This window comes from Colletotrichum navitas (assembly GCF_030913465.1).
Source record: "Colletotrichum navitas strain CBS 125086 chromosome Unknown LY79scaffold_6, whole genome shotgun sequence".
NCBI classification, from domain to species: domain Eukaryota; kingdom Fungi; phylum Ascomycota; class Sordariomycetes; order Glomerellales; family Glomerellaceae; genus Colletotrichum; species Colletotrichum navitas.
Genome location: NW_026850552.1, coordinates 62,610 through 77,667, shown reverse-complemented (window position 1 = coordinate 77,667; position 15,058 = coordinate 62,610). Strand labels below are relative to the sequence as shown.

Sequence of the window (15,058 nt, the reverse complement as noted above, 5' to 3'; positions counted from 1 at the left end):
ATAGGATAATGCAGAGCAGTCTCTCCCGTTCCAGTAATGACAAAAATACACGAATGAACGCCGTCGCTAATGTTGATGCTACCACGCCTTTGCCAATAGAAATGCCTCTAACCCCCAATCTGGTGTACCAGATGCCCCTCTCGACGGCGAGATAGCCTTAGCGTCGCGCTTTCTGCTGCTCGAAAAACCTGCGCTTGCGCTCCTCCTTCTCGGCCTTTAGCCTCTTTTCGAGCCTCTCCTGTTCGATATCCTCGAGACGCGCCACCCGTTCTGCCCTAGCCTCCTCCTCCCACACATCGTCCATGCCAGCCTCCATGTCTGAAGAGCCATCGGAGTCATATGTGTAGCGAGGGCCGGCTTCCTCCTCGTCCTCATCGTATTCGATAAAGTCGTCGAGTTCCTCGTCTTCCTCTTCGTCGTAGCGGGACCGTTTCGCGGAGCCACCATAGCGTGGGGCGGGACGCGCGTTGAGAAGCGCGCCTCCGGGAGCCGGCTTCTTCTTGGCCGACGCTGCTCCGGGTTTTGGACGGGCGGTGCCCGTGTACCCAGTTGTTGCGATGGCGGCCTTTTTAAGCTTCTTCTGATTCTCCTCCTCGGCAACCGCAGCGCGTGCCTTCGAAACAGCCCGGGGGTCTTTTGCTCTGTCGACCGCCCCATTGCGGCTGGCACTTGTTCCATTGCGTGGCGGAGCGGCTGTTGCCGATGGTCTTGCGTTCCCCTGGAACTTTGATGGTTGCCTTGCAGCAGCCTTTGGGTCCTTCTTGGCATCCTTCTTCATCTCCTCCCGATCCTTCTTGGTGAAGACCTTTTCCACAGGCTTATGCTGGATTTTGCCGACTTGGCCCATCTTGGTCTGGGCTTGTTGGGCCCGCGCCATGATCTCGGCGAAAGACCCCTTCTTCGGAGGAGCTCCTGACTTGGGTGCAGCGCTTGGAGCGGATGGCGATGGTCGACTCGGCAGGGTCGATGTGACCTTCGACGTGCTAGAACCATTCAGCGGCCTAGCCCTGGAAGAGCTGGGCTTTGCTGCTGTGCTGCCATCACCGACAAGCTTAGGCGCAGATGCTGATCGGTCGGAGGGTCGGCCGGCACTGCCTCGATAGCCTGTAGTAGTCGTCGTTATCTTTTCTGTAGGTCGTGCGGGCCTCTGGGTATCCGCCAGCTTCGAAGGGGCAGAAGAGGTGATGCCGTTTGCGCTCGTTCGCGGTGTCTTATTTGAGACGGTATTGCGGAGGTCGTCATCCGCTTTCCGTTTCGGAGGGGGGATAGATGGTCTGGATGGAGCTGGCGATGTGCTCTGTGACTTGTCGCCACTGATCTGGGCGAGGAGGTCTCCGATCTGTATAGGCTCGAGGGTCAGCGCGTCATAATGCTCCAAGAGCGGACGCCGCAGGCATTTGATGCTTACAGGCATAGTGACAGACTATTAGAGCCAAGTATCGTCAAGCAAGTGTCTAGGTTGCTTGCAGTGGCCGTCACGATGCATCAGGCGGACGCTTGAGTCATCAATAATGGGAGATATGGGAACTTTAGTTTCTGCGATTCAGGCCGCCTCTCCGAAAAGAACTGGACACGCGGGCAGAAAACCGTCTAGGACCGGAGGTTAACGGAGAGTTGGGAAAGAAAATGAGGAGAAATTCTGCGAAAAATGAAAAGGCGGTCGCAAAACGTACGGGTTAGACAACCAGCAGTCGAAAAAATCGAAAGATGGGTGTCGGGGAAACAAAAAGAAGTGGCGTTGGCATCGGCAAGTTTATATCTACTGGATGGACTGGGGGGTGGAATCACTGGTGCTTCCAGCGCTGTCCACCAAAGCCGGGCATCCAACCCGTTAGCCTCTTCGGAAGCTGCTTGGCTCCGGTTCCGTGCTTGAGGTACCTACCAAGCCTTCAGGACCGTAGTCGCGTGAGTCGATGTGTGGCTTGGGTGCACCAGCTGCGCTAGCGATGTAACGGCGAACAGGTATCATTGTGGCTGGTGCGGTCCTTAGGAGGAAAGCCACACGGGATAGGACACTCACTGGAGGTCTCTAGCCACCGCCAGTCCCCGCCCTAAGCCCTCCGCTCACAAAACGGGGAAAAAGTTCGATTTTCGCAAACTTTCCGAATCGCAACAACCACGCGAAATATCCTCCAGGACTCGAAGATTCAGTCTCCGCCCAACTTCGCGGTTAAATTGATTGACCTCTCGTGTTCTCTACGACAAACTGTGAGTCTGCCTCTGCTCATTCATTCTTCGACAACGACCAGCATTGTCGACCGTTCGTTACATTGTCGCCGCCGTCGCGAAAATTGTTGACGCCCTTGTCTAATACTTCTCCGCCACAGAAAAACCATATTCAAGATGAAGCACCTTGCCGCTTACCTTCTCCTCGGCCTCGGTGGCAACACCTCTCCCTCTGCCAGCGACGTCAAGGCTGTCCTTGAGTCCGTCGGCATTGAGGCCGATGACGAGCGCCTGAACAAGCTCATCTCCGAGCTTGAGGGCAAGGACATCAACGAGGTTCGTTTATCAATACCGGTTCCGACATGGCGGAGGACCACGCATGCTAACTAATCGCGTAGCTCATCTCTGAGGGCTCTGGCAAGCTCGCCTCCGTTCCCTCTGGTGGCGCTGGTGGTGCTGCTCCCGCTGCTGGCGGTGCTGCCGCTGCCTCTGCCGATGCCCCCGCTGAGGAGGCCAAGGAGGAGGGTAAGAACGATCTCGTGTCTGAAAATGCTTGTTTGGTAGCCTTGCTAACCTCTTTACAGAGAAGGAGGAGTCCGACGACGACATGGGATTCGGTCTCTTCGACTAAGCGCCATTCTCACGTCCCTGATGACAGGCCCCGCGCCCCCGTCTCATCGAAGAAGTTATGCAGCAATCGACCGACGTTTTCACATGTCATTCGCATGGGAAAATCTCTCTTGGGTTGGGCTTCGGCACACGTTTGTGTAGGAACACCTGCTAGGTTCGGTCAAATAAAAAGCTCGCTGGTTCTTTGAATGCGCTGTGTGTCGTATTATTCGTGATGTTATCGGTGCCCTGCTTAGTAGAGGTTTATGGTACTTGATTTTGTGAGTGAGGTATATGGCATTTGCTCTCACCCACATTGCAGCCTGCATCCTCGCATATATGCGGGGCAACGTCTTTGCGAAGGGTTGAGTGAGCGAGGGCACGTAATTATACCCCTGTCTGAAAGGGATAATGTGGAAGACACTTCGCTTGGTAAGAAGCTTTGGCCACTTGGAGAGAGAGACGCGTGGGAAACACTGTACCGCTTTGGCCTCAGGCATGTTAAACGATGCAAAGCCCAAATTTCATCTGACGAGGAATGCGCCTCTTTGCTTTCTTCCCATCCAGTCTTTCGTTGCTCCGACAACCAATCCCCCTCGTCGTGTTTTTTGATTGGTCGACCCCTGCTAGCCCCCAATACTGGGAACGCCCGAACTTAACAAGGAATCGACGCATCCCCTCCAACATACAAGATGCTAGTAACGCGCCGCATAAACTAATCTCTTCTCCATTCGCAATATTTCGGATCATGGGCACGATCGACACGTAAAACAGTGTTTAGCTGACCATAACAATCGCTTTTTCCGGCGCAAGGTGTGCAGTCGCCAAGACGTGGAGGGTCGCGCCGTTCAGCCCCATTTATTCCGTTGCTCACAATTGCAAAAAACAATCACCAACAACGACTACTCGCAATCGACATGTCGACTGCCTCGCCCACGCCTTTGGGTACCGCAGGAACCAGTCTCTCGCGAAGGCCCTCCCAGAGACAAGGCCTCCGAAGGCTGCCGTCGCGTCCCCATCTCAACCGAAGCGACTCCAACCCTGTCCACGCGACCGCCGTCGCGCCTACGCTTTCCAAGAAATCAGACTCGCAGCAGTACGCAATGCACGACAGCTCTGACGACGAGATCCCCGTGCCTATGAAACTCAGTGCTCTCACCAAGGCATTGCTCAATGATGGAGGTGCACCCGAATCGGAGCGCGCTCCTTCGCCGCCGCGAACACGACGTCGCGCCAGCAACCTCGCCGCGTCCACGACTTCCGCGACTGAAGAGAGAAGGTCTCTCCGTTCTGGGGGTGTGCAAGCATACGATACCAAGATCTCGAAGCCTGCGTCACCATTGAAAAGCAGGGAGAACAGCCCTGTGCGAAAACGAGTTGTCAGACTGAGCAACACGCCCAAAAGTCTCAGCCAGATGCGTCCTACAAAGAGAAGATCTACCTCGTTGTCGCGATCGACCAGCCAACGTCCTTTGTCCAGAAGTCGACCGGAGAGCCGAGACCAATCCTCGGATGAGAAGCAAGAACCAACTCAAGACGTCAATACGCCCGCACAGGGAGTCCGCGTTGTTCGCATTGCCGCAGGCTCATCCGGCAACAGAAGTCGTCTCACCAGTTCATCGAGCCATTCTAGACGCTCAGGATCCCACTTGGAACAGGACTACCCTGAAGACCCAGTGACTGCAGCACGCCATGTTTCGGGCATCAATCCTGGCAGCGTATCCCGCCACACCAATATCGGAAGGAATGTAAAACCCGAGGACAACCTTGCTTTACAAGGCTCCATGCGTGTCAAGCGAGTTGGCAAAATTCCTGGAAGCTTCCTTAGTGGGCCTGCTCGACGTGGCCGCCGAAGGCAGAGCGAGGAAGAAGCAGAGGCTAATGGCGATGGTGAAGGGCTAATCTCAAGTCAGTATCACGATGGCCAGGGCCAAGATATAGAAAACGATCTCGCATCGTCTTTCTATGGCAATGGCAATGGCAGGCAAATGTCCTCGGGCAGCCCGGTAGCCATGGGCGATTCTTCAAGAGCGAGTCATCGAAGGGCAGCATACGATGCTGCCCCTGTACCACGTGTCACAGACCTATCTCCCAAGGAGATGGACGAGCCAGAGGAGATTCACTATAAGCTACCTGCGCCACGCCCTCAGATCCCATCTTCGCATGACCAGGAAAACGAGATCAACTCTGCCCTCAGAAGCTCCAAACCCGCCATCAGCATCCCCCCCGAAAAGGACATAGAAAGAGTTTCAAAGCGCCCTACCAACGTTGATGCCGCACGCCACAGACCTGCTGCATCTCCCGAAAGAAGGCCATTGTCTTCCTTGGCGAACAACACTCCACGCCGCGCTGCACCACCTCCCCCGCCGAAAATGTCTGTTCTTGATGCTGCTACCACCTCGGCCGGAGCAGCCACGACATCGCAAGGGAAGCAGAGGCGAAATATCCTTCGTGTCAATGGAAAGTCTTACACCAGGCTTGACTGTCTGGGCCGAGGTGGTAGCGCCAAGGTATACCGCGTCCTTGCCGAAAACGGAGCGATGTTTGCCTTGAAGAGGGTGTCCCTGGAGCACGCCGATGAATCGACCGTCAGGGGGTTCCGAGGTGAAATTGACCTGCTAAGCAAGCTGACGGGCAACGACCGAGTCATCAACCTCTTCGACTATGAGCTGAATAATGAAAAGAAGATGCTGACTTTGGTAAGTCACCTGTCCCTAGAACTCAGAACGCAGCTAATATCTCTCTAGCTCATGGAGATGGGCGAGCTGGATCTTAACACTCTTCTCAGGAGCCGACAAAACCCTGAAGCAGCCAAGTTTGACTCTGTCTTTGTCCGTTTCTACTGGAAAGAAATGCTCGAGTGCCTTCAGTCCGTCCATCGATGTGAGATTGTCCACTCCGATCTTAAGCCAGCCAATTTCGTCCTTGTCAAAGGTCGCTTGAAACTCATCGACTTTGGCATCGCCAACGCCATTCAAACAGACGAGACAGTGAATGTTCACCGCGAAACGCAAATTGGCACACCGAACTATATGTCTCCCGAGTCCCTTATGGACTCCAACGCACCCCGGGGCGGTCGCGTTCCCGGCAGACCCAAGTTGATGAAACTGGGAAAGCCAAGCGATGTGTGGTCCCTCGGGTGCATTCTCTATCAACTCGTATACGGCATTCCTCCTTTTGGCCACATCGCAAACCCGATGGCCCGGTGTCAAGCAATTATCAACTGGGATCACAACATTGAATTTCCTTCAAGAGGCATGGGTGGTGTCCCGGTGCCCCCGTCTCTAGTGCGAACCATGAGACGGTGCTTGAACCGCGAAGTACACATGCGGCCGACATGCGAGGAGCTCTTGCACGAGACGGATCCTTTCCTCTATCCTAATGAGATGAGTGAAAAGGCACTCCCGGTCGATGAAGAGCTCCTTGGTAGAATCATCCAAAGCGTCGTCACAAGATGTCGGGAGCGCATGCCGACTGAGACTGAGGCCATGTCAGTCTGGCCATCAGCCTACTGGTCGAGTGTAAAGAAAGCAACGAATTCGAATAGATGATGAAAACTGGCGTCAATGTTGGAGACCTGCAGGAAAATGGCGTCTGGCAACTTCACCTTGGTTTAATGATCATGGGCAATATTCATAGCTTGGAGTTTCTTTTGGGAGGGTTGGGTTGGTCTAGATTCGTGTTCTGCTGTTCGGTACAGCTTTTTTATCTTACGTCTTTATTTTTCTTTTCCTTTTCCTCTTCTCTTCTGTATGTATTTCATACCTTCCTGAGGCTTCGGGCACTGCGGACGTGTTTTTGGAAACACTCGCATAGACGCGGCGTCCAAATCAATCTGAGCTTGAGCCATTGGGCTTCAAACGTTTTCAGCGACTATACGGATACCGCGCCCGAAATCTTGCGCAGCGTAAAAGTGTTTTGTGTTTGCCTATTGATACAGCCCCGACTGGGATACGACTCTGGTACAAGGGATCGTCTCGTTCCATGACTTTGTACATGCACCTCTTGCATACTCGAACAATTCTTAATACCTCTGAACAGCATAATCGACTCAGGCCTCAATCTCCTCGGGCGCGTTGATCTTCAGTTCGCTGATGGTCAATGTTGTGAAGCGGTGCTTGCTCTTGACCGTCTTCACCCTCCTCTGCCTCCTCTTCGTCTTCGTCTTCAGCCGCATGGGTTCGCTCTCAGTGCCAGTTACAACTGCGCGGCACTCAAACACACGCTCGTCGATAAAGGGCGCGCCCTTGAGAGTGTAGTCTCTGCTGCCGATGACTGAGGCGCGGTTGAGCCGGAGGACATCACCGGGCACTACACCGGGCATTTTAAAGGGTAGGCGTACGCTATCCCCAGGCTGTACGAGGTAGGGTCTTCCGTGGATGTGGAAAGTGATGTAGTGGTTAGGCTGCGCGGCCAAGAAAGGGAGGACGGCCTGTACCGAGTCGGAGATCGGCGTAGTCGTCATGGGTGGTGTCGCGGTCTTCACAGCAGCGGCCTGGGCCTGCTGTGCTATTGAGGGCTTTGCCGCCGCATCTGAGGGTTCGACCGGGAGCGCATCGTGGGCGGAGGGCTCGATAATTGGTGCCGCGGAGTTAAACCGCCGGGTGTGGATCGGAAGAAGGAAAGTCGGCGGAAGGCGGGTGATTGGTATCCTGAGCTCCAGGACAGAGCGCAGCAGCGATCGACTCATCGTCAGAGGTTGGTGGTTTATCGCTCGCAATGCTTGCAATGCAGAGACCACAATTGAACCCAAAGTTTTCGTTGCGTGGCCCAGGACAATTGCTTTCCTCCTCGTTTGTCGAAATTGGCTTTTCCTTCGGGTTTCTGCGCGAACAAGCAGCCGGGGCGGAACTGTGAAGCTACAAAAAAGTTCGGATAGACTGCACCCCATTCCTAGAGTGGTAGCGGATTAACCATTTTTCCATCTCAGCTGTGCAGGGGCAATTCGCGCAGGGAATTTTTGGAGGGTCCCTTCACTCCACTTTTGACGGTATCGATAGCAATGGGAACTTTTCTTGACCCGCCACTTTTGACGAACCTCTATATACTGTAGCTTCGTCGACAACAACTACCTTTGACGAGTCTCAGCAAGTTGGTTGCCACCAACGGAATACGACTTTATCAATCACTTGGAGTTGCGCCATCACTAGTATCTACTACTACAACAACACTTAACATCCGCAGAGCCGCTACGAGCGCCAATCAGCCAAGATGGTACGCCCGCCTAGCTCCTGATTGCGCCAAATGCGCCTTCTTTTCGAACGACATGATATCTGACAGCCTCTACAGCCCCAGAACGAGTATATGGAGAGATGGAGGAAGCTCCACGGAAGACGTTTGGACCACGAGGAAAGAGCTCGCAAGAAGGAGGCGCGTGAGGGCCACAAAGCCTCCAAGGATGCGCAGAACCTTCGCGGCCTTCGGGCCAAGCTCCACGCCAAGAAGCGTCACAATGAGAAGATCCAGATGCGCAAGCAGATCAAGGCCCACGAGGAGCGCAACATCAAGACAAACAACGAGAAGGAGCCCAGTGAGCCCATGCCCGCCTATCTTCTGGACCGAAGCAACCCGAACAACGCCAAGGCGATCTCGTCACAGATCAAGAACAAGCGTGCCGAGAAGGCGGCAAGAGTAAGGGACTCTGTAGTTTGCTTACGGATTTCAGGCAACGGCTGACAGTGTTGTAGTTCGCCGTGCCGCTACCTAAGGTTAAGGGTATCAGTGAGGAGGAGATGTTCAAGGTCATCTCCACCGGCAAGAAGACACACAAGAAGTCGTGGAAGCGCATGGTACGAATACGATGTGTTTGCAAAATGTGTGGAGTTTTTATTGACATTGAGCCCAGATCACCAAGCCCACTTTCGTCGGGCCTAATTTCACAAGAAGAGACCCGAAACACGAGCGGTATGTTGTTCTCTCTCCTGATGACGGTGCGCGGTGCTGATGATACTTCTTTCTCCATGTAGCTTTATTCGCCCTATGGGACTGAGATACAAGCATGCCCACGTCACACATCCCGAGCTCGGAGTCACAGTTAAGCTGCCTATTATTGGCGTGAAGAAGAACCCCCAGAACCCATTGTATACCAATTTGGGAGTTTTGGTATGTTGAAACAATAACATGTATGCTCAGAGTCTTTTTTTCTCACATTTTTACGACAGACCAAGGGTACTATTATCGAGGTCAATGTCAGTGAGTTGGGCCTCACGACAACCACTGGAAAGGTGGTATGGGGACGCTACTGTCAAATCACAAACAACCGTACGAAAAGCCCCATCAATAACTTACAGAGAACTGTTTTGCTAATTTACTTCAGCCGAGAACGATGGTTGCGTAAACGGTGTGTTGCTCGTTTAGGCCACGATGAGAGGTGTCCGGAGTGCTCTTCAAGGGTACTGCATCGTTATTGGCGTCTGGAGTTACGGCAAACAAGAAAAGGGGCTGGGTGGATGCCTTAGATTGACATCAACTTGAACCTAGGTAGATGAAACAAGATTCCCATTTGTGCCTAGGCAGAAGTTAATCAAGTGAAATGGAGTGCGCTCGATAACTATGGCCGGCTGTTCACAGTTGACTAGGGTGAAGGGTGTATCACGTCTGAGACGTTACATCCTAATGCGGGGGGTTGTTCAATGGGATCTCCATCGCCCAGCTGGCATTCTTAAGACTCTTGATGGCTCTATCTCAGTATGTTGGCTATGACTTTGTTGTGGTCAAGCTGTTGTCTTGGACCTTGTTTTGTTATTCGTCTCCGACATCACCATATCGCCAAACAGAATTCGAAGTTGCCTAACCTTTCGGGATCATCTTTGATGATTTATGGCCGTGGCGGGGATGGACATCTTGGACCAGCAGCCTATGTGGCCTATCACAGCGACATGCGTCAGGAGGAATAACATTGCCGCCTCGACAGCGACGGCATGGTTCATGAGACAAAGCACGCAAGCGTGACTTGCATTGAGACTATGAACAAATTGACAAGCCTGCTGGCTTTTATTTCGTTCAGTATGTATCCATCACTCCCGTAGTTCCCATAGAGTTCCCTTGCCCATCTCCATCTCGTAGGTATTAAATGCGCCAGCATGGATTTTTCGATTACGAAATGATTCCGCCCAAGGACGGGTTTCGTTTTGAAATTCGGATTTATTTATATATGTACTTATGGGATTGAATTCCGGCTTTTCTTGAATCACTCCGTTGATATCTTGCAAGACTATGTTAAGTATCTAGTCAGGACGACAGTAGAAACTACCTACCGTATTTACCTAGAAGGAATACATTGAGGGAGATAATTCATAGTCGAGTTGCTGTTTAACACACAGCTTTCTTTATGTCTTCTGAGACCCGCAAGATTTTGGGATGCTGTGTGCACTTCTCACAAAAGAAAAGTTTGGATAAGTGAATTACCAACGCCATCTCGGAAAGCAGCCCAGTTTTTCGTTTTGGTGACTCTGTAGGTGTTGGTATGACAGGCTCAGGCCCTTTTGGTATGTCTTATTAGGCTATTCCGCTACAGATCTGTAGTGAATGTTAGACTACTCTAACTGCAACTGTTATATTATACCCATGCCTTTGTTTATAACCTCTTGTAACACCGGCATTTGTTTTAGATACCCTTTTCGAGAGCTTTGCGCAGTCAGCATCATCTTTTGTTACCGAATTGTATAAATGACGTACTCAACACCATCGAGTAATCCCTATATTGTTGTAATACTCGTGGTTGGGCACTCAGTGGGCTATTTGGTTTATTCTGAGCAGAGAGGCGTGGGGTGAGACAAGCCATGGCCAAAGACAGCCAGGCTTTAAATACAGTAAAGTCAATTCGCCAACTCCCTTATCGGCATGGCCAGATCTTGCTTCCTGAAGATAAAACTCTACGTAGAGAACAGCAAAGTATATAATCGATCCTTGAAGAGCGACATATTATCACCCGTTATCTAAGAATGGTGCAGACTAGCCCTACTTGAATACTGAGGACGGGGATGCTGGGAAGAGAGCATCAAAGATGATTTGCAAAAGGTCTCTGAAATGTCTCGATAACCCACTGTAAGCTCGAAGACAGGATTTCTAAAAGCATGGAGAAGTACTAAAATGGACTAGCAGCCTACTTGTGCTTGTCTTGCCGTCTCGAAACTTCTTTCAACGTCGACATGAACATCGTCCGCAAACATCATCTTCAGCATGCTTTCAACAATCAGAATCTCTACTAAAAATATGCAGTATTTGCACTCAAGAACCACTGCCTTTATGAGAGAGATACTCTGTGCTGCGAGGTATTGCTCACTTGTCGTTTCAGAAATAAGGAGATGTAAAGGGGGAGGGGGGACTGCTGGAACCGTAACATAGTCTCGAGTACTATGAGATTCAATAGAACTCATCAACTGAGCTTCAACCAACTTCGAAAGTGATACATTAAAAGAGAATGCGTTTATGTATGTCTATATGAACCTTAAAGATCTATCATGATATATACCCAAACTCCATTGCTATGCAGAATCGGTCGATGCCTTCTTCTGTTATCCCACCAACTTCATTCCGCTCTCGGTGTTCACCTAAGCGGAACCGTTGGCACCGTGAGCCTTGACGTACTCCTCGCTGAACTCGTATGTGTTGTAGCCGTCGTTGCTCTTCTTCTTGTAGAAGGTGCTGCGGTCGTAGGGAGTGAAGGCGATACCGTTCTTGACGCGGAAGACGAGGTCCGGGTTGGAGATGAAGTAGCGGCCAAAGGCGACGGCGACGTCCCACTTGGCGTATCGCTCGTCGACGGCCCAACGCGCGCTGTCGCCGAGGTAACCGCCGGCGACAACGACGGGGGAGAAGTTGTCCCACTCCTCGAGGATGAAGTCCAGAGTCTGAGGGCGGTCCTTGGCGAAGGGCTGGACGTCGTCGGTGGGCTGACGGGGCACGATGCCGAGGTTGACGGGGTTGCCGACAGCCTCGACAAGAGACAGGTAGGCGAGCTTGTAGCCGGCCTTCTTGATCTCGCGGACGACGTAGCTCGTCTGCTCCCAGGTGTCGGAGGAGTAGGACTCCTGGAAGGTGGCGAAGGGGCTCAAGCGCAGAGCGACGCGCTCGGCGCCGACCTCGTCGACGACGGCCTTGATAACCTCGAGAAGGAAGCGCGCGCGGTTCTCGACGGAGCCGCCCCACTTGTCAGTGCGTTTGTTGGCCGAGTCGCGGGTGAACTGATCGACGAGGTAGCCGTGGGCGCCGTGGATCTCGACACCGTCACCGCCGGCGGCGACGACGTTGCGCGCGGCAACGCGCCAGTTGTTGATCTTCTCCCAGATCTCCTCCTCGGTGAGGGCCTCGGGCGGGCAGGGACGACCAGTCATCTGGACATCGGAAGAGGAGCAGTACTTGTAGCCGCGGCCCTTGACGAAAGAAGGGTCGGCGGCGCGGCCGAGGGACCAAAGCTGCTGGAAAACGTAGCTGCCCTTGGCGTGGATGGCGTCGAATACATTCTTCCAGGCGGCAATCTGGGCGGGGGTGCTGAAGTCGGGCAGGTCAAGGTCGCCGACGTCAGCGGGGGAGATGGCAGTGGCTTCGGTGATGATGAGAGTGCCCGGGGCCGAGGCACGGTCGGCGTAGTACTGTGAGACGATGGGCAGGGGCACGCTGTCGTCATCGGCGCGGTAGCGGGTGAGGGGGGCCATGACGACGCGGTGGGCGAGGTCCATCTTGCCGACCTTGAGAGGCTGGAAAAGCTTGGTGTTCTGGGCGGCCATTGTGAGTGTCGGAAAGAGGATCGAGTATAAGCTGAGGGGTATCCAGAAAAGTAACACAGAAAGGGAATGAAACGTTTGGGTAATGGTATCTAAGGGAGTTGTTTATATGTAGAGAATGCTATGTCCAAGTGAGAAGAACTCTTTACTGGAAGCGGGCATACTCAGGGTATTTGTATCCTCACGATGTGGTGTAAGTCAAACAAGAGGTGGAATCATCTGGAGAGTCCCACTAGGGTCCTAAGAGACCTTGGCAAGGCCGCCCCCCCCCCCCCCCCCCCCCTCCCCACAGCGAGATCTGTTCGGGTGAGTTTGTTGTTCCATGAATGAGGTGAAGACTTTTCCTCTCCTGGACGGCTTAGAAATGGTGTCCCCCCTCCGTCATTCACGGCGACAACTCGGAGAGCGGGTCCTGTCACCCTGCCGTCCATTCGCGAGCGAAGGCTACATCCTCCAACCCACTCGAGCGGTGAAACCGAAGCCGAGTTCGCTGTCATGCTCCACGGGCCAGGACGGCGGCAGCCACGCGGTAGACCGAGGGCTGCTCGCAGGTTCCTGGCCAAAGAAGAGTTCTCGAACGGAGACAGGGCCACTGGGCTCTGACGAAACTGGGGCGGGCTGGGCGAAGGTCGTTGACTACCTAAGCAAAGCGGACCTTGACACAGCGAATCAAGGTGGTGAGTTGAGGCTCAATATTGCCAAAAGCGGGCCGTGAGCCCGGGTGCAAGGGAGCCACGTCGGCAAGCGAAGTTTTCTGCATTGCTTAGAAATCTGACAGTACTATGGTACGATGCATACCTAGTTCTGTCCATCCACTACCTATGCCATTTGTAGAAACTACGAGGCAACGAATGGGGAACGGGAATGAGGTTGGACACAACAAGGTCTGGGGGTCCAACGGAGAAGTGCATTTTGCCCCTAACCCTCCCATTGAGTTTCGAGGTGCCGATGGTGGCGGGCCCAGGGATAGCAACTCTAAAATCGGAGGAAAGTTCTGATGTGCTGAGAAACGCCACGAGGCCTCGGTAACGGGCCCCCGGCGATTCAGTTCCAAGAGACGGAATCCCCACTCTTTCCTTGCTGTCGTCCTACCGAACCCGGGTTTTCGCCGGAAGCAGCTGGGCGATGAGCCTCTGCCGCACGATTTATACACTAGCAGCGTGCGTGTCTTGTAGTTGCCGAGAACGACGTTGAGCACGAAAGAGCGAGGCCGACAAGCCACCGACTCAAAGTCCTCTTGGACAGTCGCATCGAACAGGAATAATGCCGTCGGCAAATGGACTGAAAATACTGTACTGCAGGTATGCAGCGCAGATGGCTGCGTGCTCAGGCGGCCGGACGGTACCACCTTTGCGGGTCTCTGTACGTAAGACCAAGCCCGTCGGCGATGGGCAGACAGTTCGGCTTGATTTGTAAGTGCATTTCCCAGCCCTTGGGGCTTTCTTCCCTCAGTTCCAGATCCTCTTCACCGCTGTGGGTCAGGAATCTGGGATCTGGGATCTACATTATCGGCGATTAGCCTCAATGCGGCGCTCGTTATCGCCTACACGCATGGACAGGGATCCACCAAGACAGACATCTGTCTACGCCACCGACAGCCGACTGCATACTCGACTGTCGCAGCGGGATCCTTGATCGCCTGCAATATCTCAATACCACGCGGGAACACAGCCGCATAGATGTCGCCCTTGCCATCTACTGATAGGTTGTCAATGGAGTATGGCATAGGTATCTCCGCTACTTTTTGCGGCCCTTCATCTTCGGGAAGGACTCTGTACACCTGAATGCCTCCCGCCATAGCGCTCGGAACGAAGATGAGGCCGTCGCGGCCACGAACGAGGCCATTGGGATATCGGTGGCGCTCGGAGACGCGTTTGCATCCCGACGAGACGGAGCAGAATGACACATCGCCTTTAGGGTCCTTGAGCACAAGCTGCAAGGCCACGGCAAAGATGACGGCGAAGATGACGCTGGTTTGCAATATGAAACCCATGTTGGATATAGAGATTGAGCCTAAGCTGAAATCAGTGAAGATGACTAGGTAGTCAGAAGTTGGCCAGGGTTCAGTTCAGCCAATTTATAACAAAACAAAACCCTCATGTCGGGACGTGAGACGGCAGAAATCCATTTTAGGCGAATTGGGCACAGGATCAGATCCTTTAGGGACAACCGCATGGGCTCGAAGGAGAACTGCATGGGAGGAAATATGTTGATCTTGTCAGGGCCAGCTCTTTATAGAACACGGATAACTTGTTTACATGAGAAACCCGTACTTTGTATTTGTCGAGTGAAAAAGAAAAAGAAAAACCCGATGTTTATTTTTATTTTTACAAAAACTGTTCTGGATACAGTTTCCATTGCCAAAGAATGTCAATAGGTGGAGCTCTTTGGGTCGCCGATGAGATGCAGCGATGAAGGACAGCGTAAACACGGAGCCCGTTTTCGTAAGTGCCTGCCGAACACAGTGAGTGGTTCGATCCGCCATGCTGACATCCCGTGTCCCTCGGGTTAGTGTCACTCCGGGGCCCGTTGCGTTGATAAGATTTAATAGCTTTCAG

At 53.1% G+C, this 15,058-nt stretch overlaps 7 protein-coding genes across 7 annotated transcripts; 3 read left to right on the top strand and 4 right to left on the bottom strand.

Moving 5' to 3' along the window:
* Positions 1–157: 157 nt before the first annotated feature.
* Positions 158–1,414, bottom strand: LY79DRAFT_587039 (uncharacterized protein; the record flags this gene model as incomplete). The annotated part of the gene is made up of 2 exons (XM_060560720.1): positions 158–1,339; positions 1,409–1,414. The coding sequence occupies 2 exons, from the start codon at positions 1,412–1,414 to the stop codon at positions 158–160; spliced, it is 1,188 nt and encodes a 395-aa protein (XP_060418604.1).
* A 606-nt stretch (positions 1,415–2,020) lies between these two features.
* On the top strand, positions 2,021–3,294 carry LY79DRAFT_539312 (60s acidic ribosomal protein-domain-containing protein). The gene is made up of 3 exons (XM_060556809.1): positions 2,021–2,502; positions 2,565–2,691; positions 2,751–3,294. The coding sequence occupies exons 1-3, from the start codon at positions 2,344–2,346 to the stop codon at positions 2,795–2,797; spliced, it is 333 nt and encodes a 110-aa protein (XP_060418603.1). The 5' UTR covers positions 2,021–2,343; the 3' UTR covers positions 2,798–3,294.
* Positions 3,295–3,359: 65 nt separating this feature from the next.
* Positions 3,360–6,576, top strand: LY79DRAFT_319893 (kinase-like domain-containing protein). The gene is made up of 2 exons (XM_060552399.1): positions 3,360–5,474; positions 5,523–6,576. Exons 1-2 carry the CDS (start codon positions 3,693–3,695, stop codon positions 6,324–6,326), a joined length of 2,586 nt encoding a protein of 861 aa, XP_060418602.1. The 5' UTR covers positions 3,360–3,692; the 3' UTR covers positions 6,327–6,576.
* Positions 6,577–7,637, bottom strand: LY79DRAFT_319890 (ribosomal protein L21-like protein). Its single transcript, XM_060552398.1, has one exon. The coding sequence runs from the start codon at positions 7,463–7,465 to the stop codon at positions 6,827–6,829; it is 639 nt and encodes a 212-aa protein (XP_060418601.1). The 5' UTR covers positions 7,466–7,637; the 3' UTR covers positions 6,577–6,826.
* Positions 7,638–7,751: 114 nt separating this feature from the next.
* On the top strand, positions 7,752–9,289 carry LY79DRAFT_539304 (ribosome biogenesis protein nsa-2). The gene is made up of 7 exons (XM_060556808.1): positions 7,752–7,989; positions 8,065–8,406; positions 8,463–8,564; positions 8,621–8,679; positions 8,742–8,877; positions 8,937–9,036; positions 9,092–9,289. Exons 1-7 carry the CDS (start codon positions 7,987–7,989, stop codon positions 9,130–9,132), a joined length of 783 nt encoding a protein of 260 aa, XP_060418600.1. The 5' UTR covers positions 7,752–7,986; the 3' UTR covers positions 9,133–9,289.
* A 1,873-nt stretch (positions 9,290–11,162) lies between these two features.
* LY79DRAFT_539298 (NADPH dehydrogenase) lies at positions 11,163–12,760 on the bottom strand. Its single transcript, XM_060556807.1, has one exon. It carries the CDS (start codon positions 12,501–12,503, stop codon positions 11,328–11,330), a length of 1,176 nt encoding a protein of 391 aa, XP_060418599.1. The 5' UTR covers positions 12,504–12,760; the 3' UTR covers positions 11,163–11,327.
* LY79DRAFT_656168 (uncharacterized protein) lies at positions 12,716–14,934 on the bottom strand (the record flags this gene model as incomplete). Its single annotated transcript, XM_060562683.1, has 4 exons — positions 14,068–14,934; positions 13,846–14,000; positions 13,424–13,795; positions 12,716–12,740 (listed from the first exon to the last, which is right to left on the bottom strand). The coding sequence occupies exons 1-4, from the start codon at positions 14,491–14,493 to the stop codon at positions 12,716–12,718; spliced, it is 978 nt and encodes a 325-aa protein (XP_060418598.1). The 5' UTR covers positions 14,494–14,934.
* Between the last annotated feature and the right edge of the window lie 124 nt (positions 14,935–15,058).